Source organism: Astatotilapia calliptera, chromosome 5 (genome assembly GCF_900246225.1).
Source record: "Astatotilapia calliptera chromosome 5, fAstCal1.2, whole genome shotgun sequence".
NCBI classification, from domain to species: domain Eukaryota; kingdom Metazoa; phylum Chordata; class Actinopteri; order Cichliformes; family Cichlidae; genus Astatotilapia; species Astatotilapia calliptera.
Window position 1 is genome coordinate 2,620,348 of NC_039306.1, and position 26,421 is coordinate 2,646,768.

Below are 26,421 nucleotides of genomic sequence, written 5' to 3' on the forward strand. Positions count from 1 at the left end.
TTAAACTGCAGGAATGTCTTAAAGACATAAAGACCTGGATGGCCGCTAACTTTCTGCTTCTTCATTCAGATCAAACTGAGGTTATTGTACTCGGCCCTGAAAAGCTTAGAAATATGGTATCTAACCAGATTCTTACTCTGGATGGCATTACCTTGGCCTCCAGTAACGCTGTGATGAACCTTGGAGTCATTTTTGACCAGGACATGCTCATCAGCGGCTGAACGCAGCCCCTCCCCTCACCAGCGGCTCAGCGCAGCCCCTCCCCTCGTCAGCGGCTCAGCGCAGCCCCTCCCCTCGTCAGCGGCTCAGCGCAGCCCCTCCCCTCACCAGTGGCTCAACACAGAGCCACCCTGAGGTCTTTTTGAAGGATTTCAACAATACTGAGTACTACAGCGTTACACAACCGTTAACCTGGGCGGAGCCTTTAACTCTGAGCATGTTATTGTACCTGCTCTGTGTTCTACCCTACACTCTTACATTACTGTAACCCTCACTCTCTGAGTGACCCGATAGAAACATTTCACACGTTATAGATCAGCATGTCATTCACTACAGTGTAAACACCGCCCATCACTTTGTGGCGCAGCACCAGCACCGACCTCAGATAAATGGACCACATGCTGCGTTACTTTTAATGCTATCAGAATGGTATCGTAGTATTTTCCTGGGTATCACATCAAACATAAAGCCTGAATACGGCTGAATAACATCCGACAGTACTTATTCAGTTTCTTCTTCATCCGCCTGTTTGAGGTTTGCGTGGATGGATGGTGTCTGAGTGTCATGTGACTCACTGTCTGAAGTTGAAGAGCGGCATGGTGACCCAGCCCAGCGCCTCGATGCTGCGCCGCTGCTTCCCCTTCTCCTCAGCTCCTCCGGGGGGCGGCAGAGGGCTGGCGTACAGCACCACCGTTAGCTGAGACTCTCGGGGCAGCTGATTGATCTGCACGGGGAAACACACCCTGCAGGGGATATGGCGAGGGGGCGGGGGCTTAGCGTTTTTCTCAACAAACAAACAGATTAAAGTTTATTCATTCAAAATCAAAGACATCGTGCACACAAACACACACACTTGCAGAACAGGAAATTCTTACTTTTAGCATCTTATTAAACTCAGGTAAGGTGTGTGCAGGTGTGTCTGATGCTTCTGTCTGCTGGAATAGTTTCAGTGATGCAGTGACTCTGCTGTGCCGTCAGGTGTGCGTGCGTGTGATGTCACGGCTCTGACAGGTAAGGGTCAGGTACGTACCTCTGGTCCCAGACCACCAGGTGGAACAGGTATTTGCTGACCGACTGCTTGCTGGTGTGCTGCGGCGCACAAAGCTCCGCCCCTCCGTGAGTCAGAGAGCAGGACAGGAAGAAGCATTCATAACTGCGACCAATGACAGCAGGACAGGCGAGTTACTTGTGCAGCACATATTCACACCTGTCCCCAATCACAGAACCACCTGAGTTTCTTTATTCTTCTTCATTTCTGATGTTTTCATAGAAGTGTGATTTAGTCAACACGCCTCCAACCCAAGCTGTGCGTGTCTGTGTGCGTCTGCGCGTTTGTGCGCGTCTGCGCGTACCTGCATGTGATTGAGGCTCAATTATCAACGACAATGAGAGAAGAAGAAAGGAAGCACGAAGCGCTCAGCTTCTTCCACCTGCAGGTGGCGCTGCACTCACAGGAGACCCCCCCAGCACCTCCTTCACGAGCAGATAAATCTATCCCAGAATCCTCAGAGAGCACCACCATGCCCAAAAAAACCTGGAGGTTATGCACGTAACTCGGATCCCCTGAGGTGCAGCATGAGTCCGGAGGCACTCCTTTTGTTTGCCGTTAGTTCACCTTTGGTGTGTGTGTGTTGTTTGGTTGTGAGCACCACTGAGTCGGCACTGTGCGACTCCTAAACCTGCAGCACTGACACAGGACGCCCCCCCTTCAGCCTGTGGGCGGGTACCTTTTGAGCTCCTTACCTGGCAGCCCACGTGATGGGGATGCGGTGGGCGGCGTAGATGTTGAAGGAGAGGACGTTGGTGATGAGGCCAGCCTCTTGGATGGGCGCCGTGCAGCAGTGGCTCTGCGGCGTCGTGTGGAAGTTGGCATTAAATGTGCTGCAGTACAGCTCCACTAGATCCAAGATGGCCGCCGTCAGCTTCTCCACCACTTTCTCTGTGAGGCGACAAAGAAGCCAGCGAACCATTAGAGCGTCAGAGGAAGACAAACCGGGATCGTCACTTATTAAACAGAATCAGTTCAAAGAAGTCACTCTGGTAGTGTCGTGACTGTGGGGGCGGAGTTACAGCTCTACCCCTACAACCAGCTCCGCCCCGAGGCACACCCAGGAGAGGTCAGGTGTCTAGCTGGAACACCTCAGAGAGCTGGGGAAGATGCCTGGGACGGGAAGGCCCGCGTGACCCCAACAAAAATGTAAAAAAATTAAATGTATTAAAGAAATGAATTAAATGCAATGAAGTGACATAAAAATGCGAATTATTTATCCATACGTTTAAAGAGAGCAGGCCTTTGCAACAGAAAACCGTGCTGGATTTGTGGTCTGCAGCGCAGGTAGTTTGGGTGAAGCTGGACTTTTCTCAGACGTTTTGTTTAAAGGGGACATGAAACATAAATTTACAGCATGGAGTCTGTCCCGGGCCTTTTGTCTCATTTTGATAACGTTCACTTCGACTAAGTTGTGTCTTCGTTGTGTGTAACACTCCTCCACATCCCAGGCTCTGTGGATAGCGCTTCCTGGTAGCTTCAGGAAGGTGTTTTTCCAAACTGTTCTGACGATCTTTGCCGGTCGATTTGGGTTCCTCTCAGCTAATGAACCACCTTCACGGCATTTCGCATCTCCCCCCGTAGAGGTGGTTCCCTGGAATCTCCGCCCTTCCCACCCGTCCCCGGTCTTGATTAGGTTTCCTCGTACTCACACCTGATTGCTGGTTAGCAGCTCCCTCGTGGGTTCTTCTCCTCCCTGGACTTGGCGTTTTATTCTCGACTGAACCTTGATTCTGGTGAGTTAAGCCCTTTTTCAGAACTCATCGCTTCGGTCATTTTTGCAAATCTCTGTGGCTAACTGGTCATGGCGGAGGTCTTGCATCCATTTTTAAATGGTAAATGGTAATGGCCTGTATTTATATAGCGCTTTACTAGTCCCTAAGGACCCCAAAGCGCTTTACATATCCAGTCATCCACACATTCACACACTGGTGTGAAATTTAAAGCCACTGATATGTATGGTAGTTCTGAGTTATCACTACTTTGATGGATCTGTATTCTCCTGTGCTGTGTGCACTTGTTTATTGTTCTCCCCAGTTTAACAAATGGTTTTATTCTAGACTTGTTATCTGGGGTCAAGTTCTTGGGGATTTTAACATCCATGTTTGCTGCCCCACAAAACTCGTGTGATTTATCAGACATCATCTCTAATAACAGCCACAGACCCGAGTCGTATTTCACCATTGATTCAGTTATTAACCCGTCACACAGTTTCCAGAGTCTCCAGCTATCTGAAAACCGTTGCTGCTGTCAGGACTCGCATGCCTCCAGCTTACGATCCTCCTGTTCCCCTGTGTTCAATCACTTTGAGCCCGTTTCTCTGGGCGCTCTGGCTGAAGTAGTTTCCCGTCTTAAGCCCTCCGTGTCTCACCTCGACATTATCCGCACTCGCCTTTTCAAAGAACTCGTTGACACTCTTGCACCAAGCGTGCCATCCATTATTAACACCTCCCTTCTAACAGGAACAGCTCCAGCTGATTTCAAACATGCCACAGTGCAGCCAGTTCTCAAAAAAGACTCATCTGTAACTCCCTTTGGTGTCCAAAGTCCTGGAGGAAATGGTCTTCCTTCAGCTCCAGGCTTTTCGGACCTCTGCAACACTCGACAGCTTTAAAACCTGCCTGAAGGCACATCTTTAACTTTTAGTTTCTTTGTTTCTGTCATGTCTTTGAAGTGTTTTGTCAGTTTGTCCAGGACTTGACGCTGAGCCCTGCTCTCAGACACTGACACAGGTGTAACTCCGTCAGGCTGGATTTAAGAAACAAGAGCTTCAAGTTTAAAAAACAAGTTCGGCGCCATTTTCTGTCAGTACGGAGATGTGACGTCACCAGATTGGTTGGTTGGGGCCAACAGACTCACATTAGTCACTACATTACCCTCCAAAGCTTGGTGCCCCCCCAGTGCATCCTCTTAGTGTTCCCGAGGCTGCTTTTACAGCGTTTCACAGCAGTCAGAGCTTCCTGTTAGTACGTACCTCTGTTCTCCCTGACAGCCAGCACTGATGCATCCTGGGAGGACAGATGAGAGTAACCCGTCAGTGAACAAACTCACACCCTCACCTGCTCTGAGCCTCACTGAAGCACACGTTTACCTTCAGGACTTTGGGCTGCAGGCGACAAGGGCACGCTGGGAGCTGGTTAAGGGCCGAGGTCACGTCGGGCGTCTCCACGGCAGCCAACGAGCTGCAGAGCGCCTTCACGGATTGGACGAGGCGCTCCACATGCAGAGGCAGCTCCACCTTCACAGACGACAGGACAGAGGAGGAGGCTCAGCGAGCAGCTCAGAGTCTGACTTTATGTTTTCATGAAATCTCTGATAGTCCGGATTCAGTTTAAGCTCCGCCCCTTCACATTCATGAACTCAAACCTCATCAACGTGAACACAAGACGGAGCGCAGCGCCACACATCAGTGTGTGTGTGTGTGTGTGTCACCTCTGACAGCAGGAAGGACTCGGCCTCGTTGTGAAATGTGTCGAGCAGCAGGGTCAGAGCCTCCCTGATCGACAGACAGATGTTATCAGTAAATCGGTGATTGATTGATCAGCTGTTGGAGGAAATCAGAGTGCCTCTGCGAGCTCCGCCCCTCACCTGGTGACTGTCTGTTTGATTGGACGCTCCTGCAGCAGGATGCTGTGGTTCATGGTGGACGCCGTCTCATCGTCATCTTTCTGTAAAAACAAAGACTCAAATCATGCAGTGGCGTGACGACGATGGGTGACCGGGTCACACCCTGGTTTATATGCTGTGTGTGTGAGTGAGTGTGTTTACGTGTACCGTGCGGGCCAGCTCGATGCTGATGGACGATCTCTTGACGAGGCACAGCCGGACATCCCAGTCGAACTTCAGACACTGCTGAACGAACTCGAGCCCACCCAGAGTCTGCGCGCTGAGACGCACAGAAAGACACACACAGTCAGACACACACAGGGCACAATACTGCTTCCTCTAAGAACCCCTCCACAATAAAAGCAGCTGGAAAAATCCACTCACTAAGTGGATTTCTGAAGCTTCGCAGACTTTAGACCCAGCCGGTTTAACAGGTGAGGTGACTGGCTCTCATCGTATCTGAGGGAGTTTAACACCTGCAGCGTTTAGTCTGTTTAAATCAAGCTCTGGTTCGATCCCCCTCGGTGCGGTGCAGGCATGAACACAGTAACCACACTCGGCTGCAGAGCAAAACGAGCGGTTCACTCATGGTGCGAACGTGACCCGACCTGAACCAACTACCAGGAACACGTCACAAGCTGGAGCTAAAAGAGGTCCCGTAGCCACGTGTTTTTGTATTCTCACCCTGCACAGGTCTGTACAATAATTGGATAATTGGAGGTGAGCTTCCCTCCCTCCAAGACATCTACAGGAAGCGGTGCCTGAGGAAAGCGGGGAGGATCATCAAGGACTCCAGTCACCCCAGCCATAAACTGTTCAGACTGCTTCCATCAGGAAGGAGGTTCTGCAGCATCCGGTCCCGTACCAGCAGACTGAGAGACAGCTTCTTCCACCAGGCCATCAGACTGCTGAACACGTCATAGACACCTCAGCTTCACTACTGGAACTTTAACATTATGCACTCCATACTGTACAGTAATGCCACTGTTTTGCACATATTCAACTCTGTATATTTTATATATTTTATTATTATTATTATTATTTTATTTATTTTTACTATTTAATTTGTAAAAATGTACACACACACACACACACACACACACACACACACACACACACACACACACACACACAAGATGATGGTTCATCTCATGAATCAGGACACACTGCTCCCCATTCTATTCAGTTTTATTCATATAACGTTAAATCACAGCAGTCAACCAAAGGCACTTTATATTGTAAGATAAAAACCCTACAATAATCAGACGAACGCCTACGAGCCTACGACTTGGCAACAGTAGGAAGGAAAAATGTGATTTTTCCAAGCAGAAAACCTCCAGCAGAACCAGGCTCAGGGACATGTGACTGCGGGGACAACGAGACACACGGCTCTCTCACATAAGCTGAAAGTATCAGTATTGGTATCGCACTGGCTCTGCATTTACTTGATATCGGATCGATACCAAAAGGCTGACACTGGGATCAGGTGTCAAGTCCAGGATCAGAAATCATTGATCAAAATCTGACAGTAAACTAAACTCCATAAATACTGTATGCAGGTGTGTGTGTGTAAGCTAGGTGCTGGATGATGCTGTGGAGGATCACCTGCTTTTGTGTGAGGACACGGCAAGGGTCAAAGGTCCTGCTGTCCCGTCAGCGTCACAGGAAACAGATCAGGATTAATGTAAAAACCAAAGACATCCAAACTGTGCCTACAACTGGATCTGTCAAATCTGCAGTTTCACAATAATTACAGAAACAGATAAAAAGTGAACCAAAACGAGCCAGCCTGCAGTAAAAAAGTTTAGCGTTCTGATACCAAGTAAATACAGGACCAGTACTGCTGACACAGACACCCTTTAAAGGCAGCTGATGTAGGGGAGACCAGTGTGTCCTGCCTTCTCACACATTTCAGCTTTTATTTTGAAGAGCTGCTTGTAAATGTGCCCGTGTCTACAGCGGTCGGCTCAGCTCCTGTAGTTTAAATGTGGCTATGAATAAACCTGGCACCACAGAAAGGTTCAGAGAGGTTTCTGGGATATTTATTTGTTAGAAATTATTTAACAGTTCAGAGGATAGACCAAGTATCGGTCCAGTCACACTAGTATCGATCTGATACCAATATCAACATTGGGATTGAGATGCTTGATATCTGATCCACACATTACTTGTAAAAATCTGCCCTACGTAAATATGGTAAATGGACTGATTCTTATAGAGCGCTTTTCTACTCTCCCGGAGTACTCAGAGCGCTCTATACAGCATGCCTCATTCACCCAGTCACACCCATTCTCACAAGCACTTTATCTATACGTAGTGCTTTCTAACTACATCCACACACATTCACACTCCGATGGACGCATCGGAGAGCAGCTTGGGGTTAGTATCTTGCCCAAGGATACTTGACATGCAGACTGGAGGAGCCAGGGATCGAACCTCCAACCTTGCGATCAGCAGGTGACCTGCTCTACCTCCTGAGCTACAGCCACCCGCAAATATAAAATATTATTAAAAACTGTAGTAACAAAGACGTCCGTGGGGTGTTTTCTGTGCCGCCACTGCAGGAGTACCTGCCCGAGAGCCGACAGCCAATCAGCAGACCTGAGTGGTTCACCTGGACTCTATTGTTTTCTATTCTACATTTTAAAGAGATTTCTGGCATTCTTGGGTTTTAATGAAATCTCAGCCTCGACTGCAGACCTGCTGTTACAGACCACACTGTGCTCACCTGAGCTCCACCCTCTTTAGCCCCAGACATCTGATAGACCAAGCCAAGCTTCTAAAACCAGGCCGACCTTTATCCCTCGCAGCACGGACACAGGAAACGAGGCAGGTGTAGACCCTAGGAGGAGGGAGGAAGAGGAGGACAGACCACCTTCAGCTGTTTTCATTTCAAGTTTATTGTGTAGTGCAAACAATAGAAAAGGTTCAGAATCATTCGTCTGTACAGGTCGTCATCAGTGAAGCTGCATCCAAACAAAGCCTGCTTCTGCGCGTCATCATGCTTCTTCACCCACAGCAACCTCATCTGATTGGTCAGGACCTCAGTCACATGATGCAGAACAAATACAAACACTTGAACTGTTCGTGCGGACCTGATTTTACCCATGAAACACCAGCACGCTACTGCTGCCTGCTGTTTGGTCGGTTAGAGTTCAGGACAGGACGTCCTCCCTTGACGGCGCCTGTTTCCAAACCTCCAGCACACGTTAGCAGCAGAAGCAGGAGCTGGCTTCACACCCCAAATCAAAACGCAGGGTGCTGTAAAGCGGCTCGTGGTGCTGTGATGTCCTCAGCGACTTCACTGCAGTAGAAACTGTCGAACTCTTCCATCAAAAACAGGATGAAATTTGCCCCGAGAGCGCCCCCTGCCTGTGGAATGACATGTCCACAGGCAGGGGGCTCTAACAGCTCACAGGCTGCCCCTCAGCAGGCTTCTGCATGCTGGCCAATCAGGGGAAAGTGCCCTCAGGGAGAGAAGTGATAGCTGATTGAATGAGCAGCGTGATGACGTCACAGAGTCACATGATCAAAAACAATCCAACAATAAAAATTAAATTTCAGTGTTTCAGAATTTTGAAATTCTTCAGATTTCTCTCGTCTTTAAACGTGTGAAGCAGTCATTGTGAAAACCTCGCATTCATTTACAGCGCAAACACAAAAATCAGCTGATCACAAAACGCCCGCCGTCATTGAGCTAAAAACAGGAAATGACATGGTTCAGAAACCAGGAATGAAACATAGGGACGCAAGCAGCCGGCAGTCAGTCGCACTTTAAAAATAAATCAAACCCGCTATAAAAAATAACCTAAAGTCTTCTCAGCGGCGCTGCCCACGCTCTTCAACCTGCTTCGTCTTCTTCACCGCGCCTCTGTCCTCGTTTCCTTTTTCACAGTTCAACTTCCTGCCGAGGAGAAGAAGAAGAAACAGCTCGAGCACGTCTGAGCTCCTGTAGGTCTGTTAAAAAAGGAATCCACTCCTTCAGTCGCTCTCAGGTCAAAGGTCAGGGCGAGCTCGTTAGTGGAACTCGTTCACTGAAGTAAAACTCAGTCTCTTATAAACTAACGAGCGTGGCACGACACCCGCAGAGCAGCCACAAGGCTTTTACTTTGAAAGGATCTCCCTTTTTTTGTTTCACCGTTCCCCCTCAGCAGGAACGCCTGCAGTTCTTCTTCTTTCTTTTAAGTCCGCTGCCTCCCGTTTCCTGTCCATCAGTGGGCGAAGTCTGAGCCAGGGGGGCCCAGTTTGTGCCAGCCCACCCAGTGCTGACCTGGGACCAGCCTCTTCAGGGGGATGAAGGTCTCTCCCAGCAGCGTGTTCTCCCAGAAGGCGCCGTCTCCCAGGACCCGAAGGTGGATCACCCTCTGGTCCAGGTCCCCCCGTGGGATCCGCTCGTACACCAGCTGGGGACACAAAGGGAGGCAAAAGTGATGTTGCTATGGAAACAGCAAAGTTAGTCATATCAACATCTAAGAGTTGAACCACAGTGACATCCGCGATTCTTTACACCAGAGATGCAGAACAATCCAAATACCGACAGGTTAACACCAACACTGCTATCAGAGCGACACTGTTTCTATCCTCCAGCATGCAGCTCACTGCTGCATTATCATTACTATCTGCACAGCTGGGCCAGTATTTACTTAGCACATCGATAGCAGTATCTCACAGCACTTCCAGACGCTGTGAGCGGATCGTACCATCTCATTGTAGGTCGGGTTGCACGTGCGTCGCGCCGCCTTCGTTTTCCTCTTGCTCATCTTCTGAGGGTCGGGGAGGAGATAGAGCTTCACGTAGGGGTCGGGGTCAGTCCCATCCTGCAGGGGCTGCTACACACCCACAGGCATCAGTGTCAGTCCCACAGAGAAAAAACAAAAACAATCAGAAGCCCCAAATACCAGGACAGGACTTAGACCCACTGATCAATATAAAAATATTAATTAAAAAACATGAAAAAAAACTCCTTAAAATTATATAAATACATTTATTAAAATATTAACAATGATCATAAATAAATAAAAAGTGTTTATTCCGAGGAACCCTGGGGACATTGAGACCGACTGGACCATAGTCAGCACCTCCATTGCTGAGGCGGCCGTTCATGGGTGTAACTAGGGCTGCTCGATTATGGCAAAAATGATAATCACGATTATTTTCACTGAAATTGAGATCACGATTATTTGACGATATTTATTTAACCCTTTAAGACCTACTATGGAACCAAGTCCACCAGAGCTTATATTATTATTATTTTTTTTTTTTACATGCTGTAGTGCCATTTGTGGGAGCATTTCAAGTTGCTATACATCAATACAACTGTTATAGCCCATATTTTAATAATATGTATGCATTAAGTCCATAGTAATTACATAAATTGCAAAAAAGTGCAATAAACTACAAAAAAAATTGAAAATCGCTTTTGTTTTGTTTACATATATTTCTACTTGGAGAAATTTAAGAGGTTTATCCCTCAAAACTTTAAATACAATAAAGTTGCAAAAAATAGTTTCCCACCACAGGAAATTTATTTTGAGTGTCTTCATAGTTTTATTTTGGAGATACACAAATTTTTATATACTGCAGGAAAAACAAAAAACAATCCTATGATGCAAATTTGCAAAGAAAACAGCAGGTGCATCATTTCACTGTGGCCAGAAATGCATACACTATTATATATTGTACATATTTATTAGTTTCAGGTTGGCCATTCCTTGTATTTTGCTCGTTTGTGTTGTTTGTTTGCACATCTCTGTTGCTTGTGGGGCTCGCACACAAGAATTTCACTCGCATGTGCTGTGCCAGTGTGCCTGCACATGTGATGTGACAATAAAAGTGATTTGATTTGATTACAGGCTAGCAGCAAGTCGGGAAACAACCCAACTTCTCAGGTTTCTCCCACACACCTTGTTCCTGTGTTTACTTGTGCTGGTCCCGTCCCCAGACACACCTGGCCAATGAGCGGACTGAACACTGATGTGGTTTGCTTGAAGTTCACTTGGATTTTTCTCTGTGTGACAACAAACCAAACCACAGGAAGAAGGTGTGAAAACGCCCCAGAGGGTCGAAGTTTCAGCCCTCGGGCCATCGCTGGGTCACCTGTGCATGCTCCATGATATACCATTCTATGCAGACGACACACAGCTGTACTCACTGCTGCTCGACGGGTGTTAATGGTGCATGTCCCAAACTGAACAGACGAGACAGAAATATTTGCTCGAACATATCTCTGATCTCAGGTCTGAAAAATCACATCGACAAACGTATTCATATCTGAAACTGGGCCATATCATACCGTTCACAGTGTAATGTTGGGCAACGATAAGAAAATGAAACATGGCGATAGAATATGGGTAAAACGCACATGCGCAGTGCCTTTGTTTTCATACGCACATGGTGGACAAATCATGGCGGTGACGCAGAACGAGAAGAGCGAGAGCGGATCGTTGAATGAAACGATGAACCAGAACTGGTTTGTAAAAATGCTGCAGCTTCACTGGTGTGGAACTGGTTTAGCTTTCGTCCGTCAGATACACAACAAAGCACTATTTTTGGTAGCGCATGCTAGCGGGCCGTCGTTATTACCGTGTTGTTTGGAAAATACGGCGCACTTAAAATCAATCCTTTGATTTTTCTGAAAGTCGACAGAGCCCCTTATAATCCCGTGTGCCTTATGTATGAACTCTGGTTGTGTTTACTGACCTCGAGACGATTTTATGTGCACGGCGCTCGAAAATCTGTCAAATGTTTCAGTACGACTTTGCTGAGCTACGAAGCCGCACCGCTTGATGGATTGTCGGAGCGTTACGGCTATCGTAGGCGGAGCCTCGCGGAGTGATACGTGCTGTGCTTCAGCATAATGTTACCGTACTGTGTGTGTTTAACCTCTTTTAAAGTGTTGTGGATGTTATACATGGTTACACTGAGGATGTGTCGGCCAGTTTCCACTGAAATGCCTTTTGGTTAAACTGTCAGCGAGGAATTTGCATTTGCACTGTTAAATGTTTATATAACTTTAATGCAGATAAAAAACAGCTGCTTGTTGAAGTGGAAATACACTGATGGTTTTTTGCACTAATAAAGTTGAGGAGTTGTAAAGTATTTTGTCTCGTGTCAATTATATCGTCAGTTATATCGTTATCACAAATTTTCAAACGTATATCGTGATAAATATTTTTGGCCATATCGCCCTGCACTATGTGGAACTGTCCGTACAGCACACTCCAGATCAGCAGCAGCAGAGCTTCATGCACATATGAGCACGTCACGCCAGTACTGAACGCACTTCATTGGCTCAGATTACAAAGCTCTCACTGTTAAGAACCCAGCACACCTCTCAGGTAATCAGCTGCACATCTTAAACTGTCCCACAATCATATCTCAGTCTGCTGACCTGAGGTCAGTTACAGCACTGCAGCCTTAGTCCTTATAAACCAACACACGTCTGTGTGAAGCATGTTGAGTGTACTGAAACATGACGAACGGGCTGTCTCAAAGACTTCAGGACACGTGACGCCGTAAAGACACCGACAGCCAGCAGAGCGCCAGGCGGACCGACAGCTGTTCACAAGTGATAAACACTCATTGTTCCACCACAGGAAGTCCAGCCAGGCTCCGCCAGGATATCACTCTCACTCACTCACACACACACACACACACACACACACACACACACACACACACACACACACACACGGGATTTGTACAGGCAAACAGACACACCGCCTAAAACAGCAAGGACGTCGTTGGTGTGTGAACCCAGAGCTGGAGCACTGTGCGTGCGTGCGTGCGTGCGTGCGTGCGTGCGTGCGTGCGTGCGGTCATTACTGCTGCTGGTGTAACAGCAACCACAGCTCTGCTCTCTGTTATTATGTCTGAACCACAGACCACAGATCAGCTGGAAGAGGACGCTCCCCTACAGAGATGCTGAGTTCAGGCACGGCTCGGAGACCCCGAGGTTCTGAGGTTCTTACTTGTGGAGGAACTCGTCATGTCCGCAGACCTTCAGCAGGTAGTCGTCCACGTTCACATGGTCGAGGTCGTCCTGAGCGTAGCACAGAGTCTGGTAGATGAGCAGGTCCACGGTGGACGAACCTCGGACACACACACACGCTGCAGTATTATAAACAGGTGAAGTATAACTCTACACACGCACGCACAGCTGGATGCCATCAGCAGGTCCTTTCAGGGTAAAATAACATCACAGCATAATTTAGCGTTTCTTGGACATAAAACTGACTTTAAGAGGACAAACTGACTGAATTCCTTTAAACTGCACTGGCAGACTTTTGAAGGGTCAGTGCTGTTCTGTTTGCTCTCCTGACCTTTAACCCCTGAGCTGACCTGACTGACCCTCCGGGGAAATAATGGCGTGTCCCAGATTAATTTTAAAAAGCAAGATGGCAGCCAGCGCGCCGGTCGCGTTTGGGTATTGCATATTCATACGAAGCTAACGTTTTCAGTAGGGCTGCTCAATTAATCGAATTTTAATCACGATTACGATCTGGGCTTTCAACGATCATTAAAAATGACTGAGCCGATTATTAGCCCCTCCCTCATTTATCCGCGACACCTTAAAGGCCGGTCCGTAAAAAGTATTGTCGGGCATAAACTGGTCCGTGGCGCAAAAAAGGTTGGAGACCGCTGATTAAGAGGACCCGAGGGAAGCTCGGAAAGCTAAGCAGAAGTTATTTGGAGAGGAGAGTGACTGCCGTTGGTTGAAAAGAGAGGTTAAAAAAAACTTCAGTGGTGTTGCACACTATTTTATATTATTTTTTAAAGTCATTGTTAACCCTTTAAATCCGGTCAGAGCAGCACGCTCCGTGTTGTGTAACTATTTTTAAATCCCTGTAGAACCTGAACCGTGTAAGCTAGCGCAATAATTTGTTTTGTATATGAAACCGGAGGAGTTGTACTTACATCTGATGCCATCAGCTTGTCCTCGGTCACGGTTTCCTTCCACATATAGCTTTGCAAAAATTGCATAAAAAGCTCTTGCAGGAACAAAAACATAATATTCCAGAAACACGCTTTGTCGATCCGATCAGCTGTTAGTAACACTTCCCACAGTGAAACAGACATCAGCGCGAACTATCGCATGTCCGCCATTTCCTGGCCGAAACTGGAAGTGACGTCATTTTCGCGGAAATGTAGTTTTTTACTTGTAGGCCTTAAAAACCTATACTGGTCATGTTTGACTTTTCTGAATAGTTGCTGGGATGCTTAGAACTCAAATTGCACTGCTGGAAATAGTTTATTTTGATGCACATGCTGTTTTCTTTGCAAATTTGCATCATAGGATTGTTTTTTTGTTTTTTCTGCAGTGTATATAAAAATTGGTGTATCTCAAAAATAAAACTATGAAGACACTCAAAATAAGTTTCCTGTTGTTGTAAACTATTTTTTGCAACTTTTTTGTATTTAAAGTTTTAAGGGATAAACCTCTTAAATTTCTCCAAGTAGAAATATATGTAAAAAACAAAACAAAAACTATTTTCAATTTTTTTGTAGTTTATTGCACTTTTTTGCAATTTATGTAATTACTATGGACTTAATGCATACATATTATTAAAATATGGGCCATATCAGTTGTATAGCAACTTGAAATGCTCCCACAAATGGCACTACAGCATGTAAAATAATAATATAAGCTCTGGTGGACTTGGTTCTATAGTAGGTCTTAAAGGGTTAAATAAATATCGTCAAATAATCGAGATCTCAATTTCAGTGAAAATAATCGTGATTATCATTTTTGCCATAATCGAGCAGCCCTAGTTTTCAGTCAGACATTTCTATCCTCACGGAAAAACCAGACGTCTTACTGTCACAGGTAAAGGTGAGCGGCTCTCTGAAGTGCTCACTGATGACCGTCACCTTCACACTGACCCCCAGGCCCTGATGGAGCTCTTCGTGGCCGACGGAGGGCGACCACACAAAGCCGGCGTTCTTTGAGCGGTCACAGCACGGGTACGCCGAGCGCAGCCTGAGGGCAAAGACAGGTGAGAGGGCAGCAGGTGGAGACGCCTGCAAGGGAGAGACAGAGGATTGTGACTGAATGTGATCGTCACGGCAACAGGCTACTCACACATCCAGCGTGTGGCAGAACGCTGCCACCTCCTCGTCACGCTCCTCCGACACCTGGAAGAGCTCGTACCCGAAACCGTTCATCCTAGCGCCCAGCGACACCTGCAGGACACGCAAAGACAGCCAATCAGAGACTCTCACACACACAGTTCAGAGTGAGTGTGTGTGTATGTGTGTGTGTGTGTGTGTGTGTGGTCGACATTAAAGCGTGGCGGGGATTGTTTTACGTTTCATTTAAACATTGAAAAAACGTCTGAGGCAGGAAATGAAATTGAGGCTGCAGAAAAAGAAGAAGGAGGAAGAGGAGGAGGAGGAAGAATGTGGTGATGAGTTCGTGTTTTGAGGGAAATAAAAATGCTGAAACTGAAGCGTCAGTCTGAGCACGTCCAAGCGCGGCGAAGGAAGCGTGTCAGGACGCCGCCTGCCAATCTGGTTTCAAGTTACAGCTGGTGGAACTGGTCTGACTGGGTTCCATGCGAAGGGCTGGGAATCAAACCGCAGCACTTCTCCAGAAACCATCTGAAAACCTGGACTTCCTGTCAGGACTTCTGACAGGAAGTGACACAACTCTGAGCGCGGGGGTGTTTTTTCTAAATGAAGCCGCTGCACAGCTGCAGCGTGTCTGAACACAAACACATCGACAATGATGTAAATTCAGCTTCCTGCTCTCAGAAACACGAAGGAGGCGATTAACGCCCCTCAAAGACGAACACTTCCTGTTTTCTGCTGTCGCACTCAGATTCATGTTGGCTACCGTCAGCGCCAACATTTTAGCCGCCGTCTGTCTGCAGCTCTAACCTAACAGAGCTCAGAGCAGCAGCTGGGTGCCGACAATCACGTATATTGATCTACTGATCAGCAGTGCAAGCAGCTCTACGAGGTTTTGCAGATCAGGTGTGTCTGCACGGCGCCACGTCTTCCTGAGTGCAAACCAATCAAACTCACCCCAAACTGCCCACAAAGCACCAGAACAAACAGCAGAGAGAAGGAAGACCCGAGTGCACCGGTGACTCCTCTGTATTCAAATCTGAGGTCATCACAGCTGAAGCTTGGACCAAACCGGGCCGTCGACAGGTCGGCGAGCACGGCAGCAAATCTCCAACAGAACGAGCTGCTGCAGAGCTCAGAGAGCTGCGCATAAATAATGATGTCCTGTGTTTCACATCATCTCAGGTTGTATCTGAATAACTCTACGATCTGCTGAGGACCAGATCATCTTCAAAACCAGATCAACAACAAAAGCAGAACAATTTAAGGACCCCACCTGGACCAAACATGATCCAGGTGGGGTCTGCTGACATCAGGAGAGACACACTCAGCCACAATCTAACCTGGCCTTCAGAGAGTGTTAAGAACCAAGTGACAAAGGTCCAGGTGAAGCCCATCAGAATCCACCCCTGACTTATTAGCTGCTGGTGGCTTTGTTGACTTTTCTGCGAGTTAATTAAACTGATCGGTTCTGATGAACTCGAGATACGTATTGGGATTCATCTCAGCTGAACTGGCTGTGTGCTTCAGTTCAGCTCGAGTTTGATTCATGTGGAAACATAGTGACACCAAGGGTGCAGCGGGACCCTCGTTACAGAAGAAGCAGCTCTTCAGAGACAGAGATGCTGCTTATAATCACACACTGCAGTATTCAACAGTGTTAGAAATGCAATCAGAAAGAAATTGTTTAAGTGGCCAATCAGAGTACAGCTCAACACAAACAGCTGACGCACGACCTCAGAGGGGCTTACCGGGTCTGCAGAGACCGGACGCTGGTTCTTGTTGCTCTTGGGAACAGCTACGTACGTCCTGGGAGGCACCTGAGGGGGGAGCGTCTTGCTGCGGGCCACGGGCTTGCCCGATTGGTCGCCGTTGGCCCTCCGACCTTGCCAGCTGTCATTTAGTCGGGACAGCGAGTCGTTGATGGTGTCATAGTTCAGGTCTCCGGAGGTCACTTTGGGCCGATCCACGTTGGGCATGAACAGGTTCACGTCCCGCGGCACGGTGGAGGGTCGGGGGGGCAGGAAGGGGTTCTCGGACACTGCCAGTGGCGGGATGGGGTTTCTTGGTGGGATGGCGGGGGGTGTGTCATCTGGAAGAGCGGGAAAACCCTTTGGCAGAAACCCTGAACTGGATCCGGGAGAGTCCCCAAGGCTGGGCACAGAAGCGTCCCTGAACTTGCAGACTTCAGAACTGTCCAGGATGTATGGGGACTCCTTGACGTAGCCGCCCTGAGGGGGGAGGGCCCTGGCTGGGGCGGACTGTGGAGACTGGGACCCTCCCGCTTGGTTCAGGGAGGATTCGGACCCGGAAAGGCCCATCAGCAGGTTTCCTCCTGGCGGGGAAGGTGTGGACTGGTGGCGCTCGATGGAGGGATTGGGGGTCTTGGAGCCGGTCTGGCTGGGTCCCGTTCCGCTCTTGTCCTGTCTGAGTTTGGACAGGGCATCGTACTCCATCTGCAGGGCCTCAGCCAGGACGATCTCCTTCTGACTGAGACCCAGAGCCTCCAGGCAGCCCCAGCCCGCCTCGCTGCTCTCCTTCTGGGTCTGAGCCGCCGACATGCCACCTCGTAGCAGAGGAGGAGGAAGAGCTCGGTTGAAGCGCTGCTGGAAGAAGCAGTGACGTCACATGGAGCTGCTGATCAGCTGAGGATAGAGAGACAAAGAGGTGGTCAGCCAAAGCTGCAACGCTTCACCCTGGAGCTTTATTCTGAAGGAATAACAGGAAGTTAAGGTGAAAATATGTCGTCTTTCGCAGCATTAATCTGGTTTACGCTCATAAACATAACAAGAACAGCTGCAGCTACGGAATTCATTTGAAAACCTTACTTCGTGATGACAAAGTCGGGTGTCTGCGCCACCGCCCGCTCGGCGGTGAAAGTCCCCAATCAGATAAATATCGCGCTACAGCAGGAAGTCCCTGCGCATCATCATTTTATCAAACTGACTGAAAGTCAATGATTTAAAAACTGGACCAGCTCCAGCAGAACTGACAGGTAATCAATAATAATCAATATTCATCAGTGAGCTTTTGTGTGTGTGGGGGTCAGCAGGATGATCAATAACTGACATTAATCAGAGAAATGACTGATTAAATTCTCATTTTTGATAATCGATCAATAAGTTAAATATAAATGTATTTTTGATAATTGTTCAGTCTTGATAACGATTAATGAAAGCAGCTTTCATCGCCACCTCAGCCCCGCCCCCTCTGCTAACTGACAATCACTCAGATTTAAAGTGTGTCTGTAGCCACGCGGCTCTGAGGCTGGCTGATGGGAGACGCTCATCATCGCTGACGAGCTGATTGGCTGCACACACCTGAACTCGTCCAGGATGCTCAGTGCGCCTGCTGCTGACTGTTTCTGACTTCCAGGCTCCTCCCCCTGAAATCAACGCACGAGCTGACAAAGAGCCGCAGTGTTTGCGTACCTGGAGCATAATTAAAATGAGAAAAACCAAGACAATTGCACACGGGTGTCTCCGACCCGGCTGCAGAAATCGAGACGTTCAAGACCGGCAGACGCGTCACATGGCGTGCGTCGCTGATGCCGCGTGACATCAGCAACTGAATCAGAGCCTGGCTGCAGATATGATTCGTTTCGTCTTCTGTGGGACAAAAACATCCGGGTTATCTGGGATTAAACAATCTGATCTGTGACGTCAGCTCGTCAGTGAGGAGCGGCTGAAATCTGTAGCCTGCGCTATGAGACCGGCTCCAGGTAAAGGTGCGTCTGTGTGCGTGCTCAGGTGGACTTTTGTACCTTCTGTGGGCGCCAGCAGGTGAGATAAAAGCTGCTGATTCGTCACAGGTAATAAAGTTCAGACGTGTGCCGATCAGCTGAAGATGAAGCTGAACGCAGTTCCTGTTTTTTCCTTTTTCTCGGTTAGACTAAAAAGAATAAACGAACACAGTCGCTGACATGTTTCACCTGCTCGTTAGTTCAGAGTCAGCGTTATAAACTGACGTCGTCTTCATCTCATCTGTCGTCACAGCTCGTCTTCATCACGGCCTGTGCGAGTGTCGTCAGCACGTTAAATCGTGAACTGTGACTGCAGACGCGTGCGACTCGTCCGGACCACACGCACGCTTTAACCTAAGTGTGCCCTACATGTTATGCAGCCACCTGTCACCAGGCGGAGTCACAGCCCTGACGTTGCTACAGAAATGTGTGATAACACGCGATTAATCTAAGGCTGAATTTATTGCTGGTTACTCTGAAGGTGAAGAAGCAAGACGGTGGATATGACCTTTGCTGAAGGGTGGGTGGGCTCTCCCAGAGATGGGGCAAGGAGGCCGCTGCTCCTCCTCACCAAGGCGGTCACCTCGTCGGCGAGGGGCTCTGAGTGCAGGTTTTCACACTTGTCGCTGACTGAAGAAGTCACCTGATGATGATGAAACGCTTCACTGAAAACGTCCGGATGAACAGAATCAACTTTTTAGGGCTTCCTCACCTGGATGACTGAGCACAGCCTGATACGGTTTGCTCTCCATACATAATCTCCTCATTCTAAAAGCTGTATTAAAGTTTTGTTACAGAATAAAAATAAGATTGTGGGGCGATCGTGGCTCAAGAGTTGGGAGGTCGTCTTGTAATCGGAAGGTTGCCGGTTCGAGCCCCGGCTCTGACAGTCTCGGTCGTTGTGTCCTTGGGCAAGACACTTCACCCGTTGCCTACTGGTGGTGGTCAGAGTCCGGCAGCCTCGCCTCTGTCAGTGCGCCCCAGGGTGGCTGTGGCTACAATGTAGCTGCCATCACCTGTGTGTGGATGGGCGCAGTAAAGCACTTTGGGGTCCTTAGGGACGAGTGAAAGTGCTATACAAATACAGGCCATTTAAGAGGAATTAAAAAAAAAAAAAAAAAGAGCAGATGACAGTGTTGACCTCACAGGTTCAAGGCTCTAAGCAACAAGTGTGACGAAACCATGAATCATTAATCAATGCTCAATCAGGTGGATCAAGACTACTTATATTTATACGTCTTATCCGGTTTCTTTATCGATGTTTGCTGTAAACAGAACAGGTTTCACCAGTTACAGGCCTGCCCCGGTAATGACGTCATAGCCACATATTTTTGTTTGCAACTGTGAAAGCGTTTGCTGCACAGAAACACGAGCCCATCAACTGTGAAAATACACACTTTAGTTCAAGTTAATCATAACTGTAAGAGAGGTGTGGGTGACGTCATAGCGGACCCTGAACCTGTTAGTTTGCTAGCGGACAAACTGCGCAGACTCAGCGGAAAACAGGTGGCAGGTGTGATGACAGCGGAGCTGACTGTAATGAGTCCAAACATCTGAGCAGCAGATGCACAGTTACAGCGAGTCCTACCAAACTCCATTCAAAATACACGCGTTTTAACATCTTTCCCAGCGAGGGGCTCGGACCCGCGCAGTACTGCGGCGCCGTCAGTAACATCCGGTCACCTGCAGCCTGCGGGCCCCTGTAAACACGCCGGGCCTCTGCTGATCGGTCGTTGCTGTGCTTTTTTTTGGAAGTCGAATTTCCCAGAGGAACCCACCCGAGGGATTAATAAAGTTCTATCTTATCTTATCTGATGGGGGCTTTGGGGGGGGTTTCCACCCACATCGCGCCGCGGAGGGCGGTGGCGAGCACCCGCTCTGATTCTTAGTGGTAAACACCAACCTCCGACTACAGCGACCACCCACGCGGACCAAACACAGGCCGAATGACCCAAACCCGAACACAGATCCCGGGTCAGGGCCCAAAAGCAGCCCAGGTCCACAAGGACGAGAATCGGCTTATTTATGGAGGTTTTCCAACAGAGTTTGGTTGAAGCTCCTCTCCGAAGAAAGACGTCCGGTGAAGCAAAGGGACCGGCCGCGGCCACAGCCACCCCCCGCCCTCCGGACACAAGTGCGTCAGAGCCGTTAGCAGTGCGGCGGCAGGTGCGGACTCTTACCTGAGTCGGTGCTCGCGGTGCCCGGGAGCCATTTTACACCGTGTACCGTCCCACAAATCACACCGGTCCCTCCGCCGGGTCTCCCGGCAGATTAACGCTCTGCGCTCGCAACTACGGAGGTTTCCTCTAAGCACTGGAAGCACCGGCTCCGCGCGCTCAGCCTGTGGCGAACAAAGCAGGCGGCTCCGGCGGTGCTCCAGCCGGGAACGACGAACTCTGCGTCTGTCTCTGCCGCCAGCTGCGGACCTGCGCAGTCAAGCCGCAGAGAGCACCACTCTTTCCAAACCTTTCCAAAATAAAGCGGAGATGACGTCACATCATTCAATAACTGCAGCGGACGACTCCCGGGGGTCCAGGCCCCTCAGCCTGAGTTCAGTATGTAGCCCACTGAGCTATGACACGTAATATTTTAATGAACAAAAATCCCTTGTTCACATGCTGTGAAAAATGTCTGAACATTTTATTTACTGCCACATTTAAACTACAGAAGATGAGCCGAGTGCATTCAGCTTTCCAAAAACCTTCAAAATAAAAGCTGTGTAAGACTTTAAACCCCCAACATTTTTTTTGTTGGCTTTTTCTGATTTTTCAAGACTTGAATAAACAGATCTGACCAATCATAGCACTGCGTTTGGTAACAAGCATCATCGTAGCATCAGTACTAAATACACAGTGATGTGAAAAAGTAAAATAATCCTGTTTTCCCTCAGACTCAAAGCTAGGTGCCTCCCAGGGTCAGTCGGCTCTGTGAAATGATTTCTTTGACATCCGGAAGTACGTCTGAAAGCTTCGACTCCGGGATCAAACCAGGAAATTCTCCTCCTGCTGCCTTTTCCTGAGAATCCAGTCTTCACCTAGAAACATCAGAACCAGCTCAATGCCACTTTCTGTCCACTCCATTTTTTTCACAGCATGATTTTTCAGGAATCATTTTTCGGTATTTTCAAGTGAGTTAATACCCTACACGACGTGTGCGGAACCAAAAACATCTGAATTTCAAGTCGTTTATTCGTTACATACTGAGTGTATAAAGGCCTAGGGTGGGTGTTTAGTCTTTTTAAACCCAACTCTGGTTGGTTTTCTTTTCGGTGTGGTTCGTTGGTGCAGGTGTGAATACAGTAAGCATACTTGGACCAAAACAACAGAGACCCTTTTGGAGAAGGTGTTCTCGATATGGTTCCAAACCAACTCCAGAGAGGTTTGTTAATGGTGTGAACAGGATCAGACCTCGATCTGAACCAACAGCCCAGCTACTGTAGCCATGTCTGCATTGTATTCTCAATGTGGGAAGCTACTATGAATGTGCACAGGTCTGTATGGGCTGGCAGCTAGCTGGTTAACTTAAATTTTCAGTTTTCTCACACACCACATTCCTCCTGTGTTTAGTTTTACTGCTCCTGTCCCAGACACATGTGACCAGTGGGCAGACTGAACATTCTCACGTTGTTTGTGGTGATGCATTTTGGTTCGCTTGGAGTTCACTTCAATGTTTCTCTGTGTGAAAACTAACCAAACCTTACCATGTTGGTTTTGGGGGAGTACAGATTTCAAACATGCCTTATTAAAGTCCCCAGCAACAACATGAACGCCCTCTGGATGTAAACAATGATAACTATGGCTACTGTTAGCTCGCAGGTAGATAAAAGGGCCCGCACTGAATGGACATGGCCTCCAAGTCTGGTGAGCAGTGACTTTTTATAATTCTGTATGCATTATGGCCCCCCTCCCTTACCAGAGTTTTGTTGCGGTCCTGGCTCAGGTGCAGGGAGAGGAGTGCCGTCTGTGTTGCTTGCTGTTCCAGACAATAGCCCATGGAGCACCTGCTGGTCTCACAATCTCTGAATACTGTGTGTCTAATCTAAAGTAAAGTCCAGGTTCAGGCTATGGATGATATCTATCGATTCCTGACGAGTGAAAGTGATCAGTGATTGCAGCAAGTCACAATAAAAAGCATAAAAAACACAAAAACGTGCACAGTAGTCGGGAGCGCTGTGACACCGCGTACACGTCTGTACGCACCACCAGCTTGGCGACTCGTGAGTTTACTACCTCATCAACTGATCTGGACCAGAATAAACAACTATATGTGTGAAAACACCCTCAGACTCCGACATCCACCACAAATGAAACATCATTTAGAATTTAGACCTTTTTATAAAGAACAGGTCGGCTGAGTCTGTGCAGAGCATGATTTGTGGACGGGTCAACAGTTGTTCTCACTGTTTTGTGGGCTGTAGATTAAGGCTGGACTCAAAAGCAGACTCAAATGAGGCGCTGTGACTGAGTCAGAAACCGCAAACAGTAATTGAGAAACCCGTAGCAGTCAATGAGTGTGACAAGACAGGAGAGGCCGACAGTCCTGATCCTCAAGGATCGCCAGAAGGAACCGGCCCTATCCAATTACTGGCCAATAACCTGCATCACTACCACATGGAAGCTCCAGTCAAGCATCATAGTGACTAGGATGAACAGGGATATTGCCTACATGAGTGGGACACAGAAAGGAATCAACAGGAGCACCCGAGAGGCAAAACACCAGCTACTGGAAGAAAGAGCAGTTCCCCAAGACTGCAAGACTGTGCACTGCTTGGATTGATTACAAGAAGGCCTACGACTCAGTGCCCCACACCTGGATCCTGGAATGCCTAGAACTATACAAGATCATCAGGACCCTAAGAGCCTTCATCAGGAACCCAGTGGGGATGTGGCGTACAATACTGGATACTTCAAACACACAGCAAAAGTCATCATCAAGTGTGGGCCCTACCAAGGAGATGCTCTGTTCCCACTGCTGTTCCAGGTTGAACCCCCTCAGTGAGATCATCGACACAACTGGCCATGAATCCGACTACGGAACGAAGCAATCGTCAGTCGCCACCTCTACATGGATGACATCAACTTGTATGCCAAGAGTGAACGAGACATCAATTCGCTGATCCACACCACTAGAATCTACAGCAAGGACACTTTAGAATGTCTTTCGGACTGGAGAAGTGCAGTCAAACAAAGAAAGCCCCAACAATCATATGACCCCTTTTGAGCAAGCACTTTGGCAACAGTGAGAAGGAAGATAAGTAGTGGCTTGATGAGCCAGGCTGGTTAAAGCAGAAACAGGGAGAGAACAGAGTTGGTGCAGAGAAGTCGAGGAAACGATAAAGAAGCCGACTGACCCTAACCCCTAACCCTAACCCTGAAATCTGGCAAGGATTGGATGCTTGAGCTGGTCCTTAAATGTCAGAGGTGACTCCAGCTGAGGCCTGACTGCAGAGAGAGAACCCACCCACGCCCGGAGCGAGGAGAAACCACACCTGGCCTGGACTCAAAGGTGGGGAAAAAAGAGACTCCAAGGGTGTGTTCCAAAAGTCCCTCCTATCTCCTACTTCTAACCTCTGTTCCTTGACCTCAGTCACATTTCCAGTATTGGAAACGTGGGTAGGAGAATCGCTAAAAACTTAAGAAAAGAGAAGAACTGCGTGCTGAGAACTGGAACAGCCTCATACTTGTCTCACCGCTGTGAGAGACGAGTATATGTCCACCAGATGTCCACAATATTGAACCTACAATTTATAGATGATGGACTACAAAATGTGCACTTTACTTTGCCACTATATTTTCTAAACCCGGTGTTAGAAGTGACTTCTGAATCTGTGACAAATAAAAGTGTTAGTGTGTCAGATTAATGGGGCCTTAACCCTCACCCTCAATGTTGCCATTAAACTAGAAAGCCAAGCACGCATACATGCATGTGTCACAGTAACGTGGGACGGCTCGTGATCAGACGGTAAATGGCGTTCCTGTACTTCTGCACATCGTCCAGGTCACCTGTTCACACATACTTCAGTTTGTAATGATGCAGCTCTCCTGTAGATGAATCCCGAGCTCCACCTGAGTCCTAATCCTCAGACCCTCAGACCTTTGCACAGTGCTCACTGGTTTCTGTCACAAGAGTTATTTGTTAAATCCAAAGCAGACTGATTCTCCTTCAGCCTCCTCTCGTGTATCTGCCTCGCTGTTTTCAGAGACAAACACTTGAACCTGAGCTCACACTGGATTATTTTGGTTAGCGGACCTGCAGCGCCCTCCCTCGCCCTCCCTCCTCAGGATTGTTGAGCCACTAATTAACATTCTCTCAGCTGATTGTTGGTTTTTACTGTGAACTGCTAATTGTTAGATCACCCTGTGATGTTACAATAATTTACCTCATTGAATAAATCTGTCCAATATAAGATAAAAAAATCAAATCTCAGTTTGTTATGTTTTCCTGCTGTGATCCAGTGGAGCATCTTTCCTGTTTAGGAATTCTGTGAGTGCAGTAAAATTCCTCCATCATCACTGATCCCAGTTGACCTGAACATGAATCCTAAATCCTGTAACACAACAAAGGACATTATACTCAAACACACTTTGATCAGTTACTATAGATCATAATGATGAGCTCATACAGGAACAACTCCACAGGAAGTCGTTTTTATTACAGCAGGGTGGCGTTCAGAGTTCAGCTGTGAGTTTGCCCTTTGACCCGGGGGATGGTGTCAGGGTTTCAGCCTCGTTTGCAGGGAACCAGAGCTGCATGGAACATAGTTGCAGTGACTGCTGAGGCCGTTATGACGTGCTTATTTAAAATGAAATAAGGAAGGAAGCTGTGCAGGTGCACAAACAAGCGAAGAGGTGAATTTGATGATTTGACAACTGAAATGGATGCGATTGGTTCGTTGCCTCTGTCAGCTTCATGCAGATATGCTCTTTTTTCCCCACAGAGAGATGATTATGGGTAATTTTTTCTTTTATGGTTAAAATGTTATTTGTGAAGAAGTTCATGAAGTCATTACTGGTTAACGTTAAAGGGATGGTTGGCTCAACAGAGCTCTGACTGTTTGTCAGCCTGGCTACAGAGCTGAAGAGAAACCTGGGGTTGTTCTTATTTTCTTCAATCAGTGATGAATAGTAAGATGTTCTGGCTTTGCGGAGGGCTTTCTTATAAAGCAGCAAACTATTTCTCCAGGCTAAATGATGATCCTCTAGATTTGTGACACGCCATTTCCTCTCCAGATTACGAGTCATCTGCTTTAGGCTACGTGTTTGAGAATTATACCACGGAGTCAGGTACTTCTGATTAGAGACCTTAGTTTTCACTGGAGCTACAGTATCCAGAGTCGTACGTAGTGAGGAGGTGAAATTATTAACAAGATATTCGACCTCTGTTGGGGTAGCGTTCAATGGAGTAATCTCCAAATATGAGACGGTATTTTCAACCTGTGTGAAGTACACAAAGCAAAAAACAGCCTTTCAGTGTGAAAAGGACACGCTTTACACTACAGAGAAAGGTTCACTGCTTCGGGGTTTTCATCTTTCTCCTTTAAAAATAAGCAGGAATCATCTGCCAGCTCGTAAAATCTGAATTCAGTAATGCTTGAAAAGAAGTTTTGCATCCAGCAACCAGCAGGAACAGAAATATGGAGACTGCACAGCCTTGTTTTAAACTTAGCGAGTTGGAATCAGAGTGTAGTCATCCTCACAGGACTTCCTGATTAAATACATCCGTTAAAAAAAAAAGGTTT

General features: G+C 47.7%; 2 protein-coding genes across 3 annotated transcripts; both read right to left on the reverse strand.

Annotated features, from left to right (window-relative positions):
• Window positions 1-309: 309 nt before the first annotated feature.
• Window positions 310-21,393, reverse strand: LOC113021825 (phosphatidylinositol 4-phosphate 3-kinase C2 domain-containing subunit beta). Of its 2 annotated transcripts, XM_026166591.1 has the most exons (14): window positions 20,864-21,393; window positions 19,192-19,326; window positions 16,693-17,586; window positions 14,955-15,055; window positions 14,692-14,852; window positions 12,844-12,964; window positions 5,042-5,153; window positions 4,856-4,935; window positions 4,700-4,763; window positions 4,359-4,505; window positions 4,242-4,275; window positions 1,963-2,158; window positions 1,250-1,372; window positions 310-962 (listed from the first exon to the last, which is right to left on the reverse strand). In XM_026166591.1, exons 3-14 carry the CDS (start codon window positions 17,500-17,502, stop codon window positions 791-793), a joined length of 2,121 nt encoding a protein of 706 aa, XP_026022376.1. In that variant the 5' UTR covers window positions 17,503-17,586; window positions 19,192-19,326; window positions 20,864-21,393; the 3' UTR covers window positions 310-790. The 2 variants fall into 2 exon arrangements, with proteins under 2 accessions (XP_026022376.1, XP_026022375.1); XM_026166590.1 differs by lacking the exon at window positions 19,192-19,326.
• Window positions 7,753-9,846, reverse strand: LOC113021826 (phosphatidylinositol 4-phosphate 3-kinase C2 domain-containing subunit beta-like). Its single transcript, XM_026166592.1, has 2 exons — window positions 9,574-9,846; window positions 7,753-9,276 (listed from the first exon to the last, which is right to left on the reverse strand). Exons 1-2 carry the CDS (start codon window positions 9,631-9,633, stop codon window positions 9,085-9,087), a joined length of 252 nt encoding a protein of 83 aa, XP_026022377.1. The 5' UTR covers window positions 9,634-9,846; the 3' UTR covers window positions 7,753-9,084.
• Window positions 21,394-26,421: the final 5,028 nt, after the last annotated feature.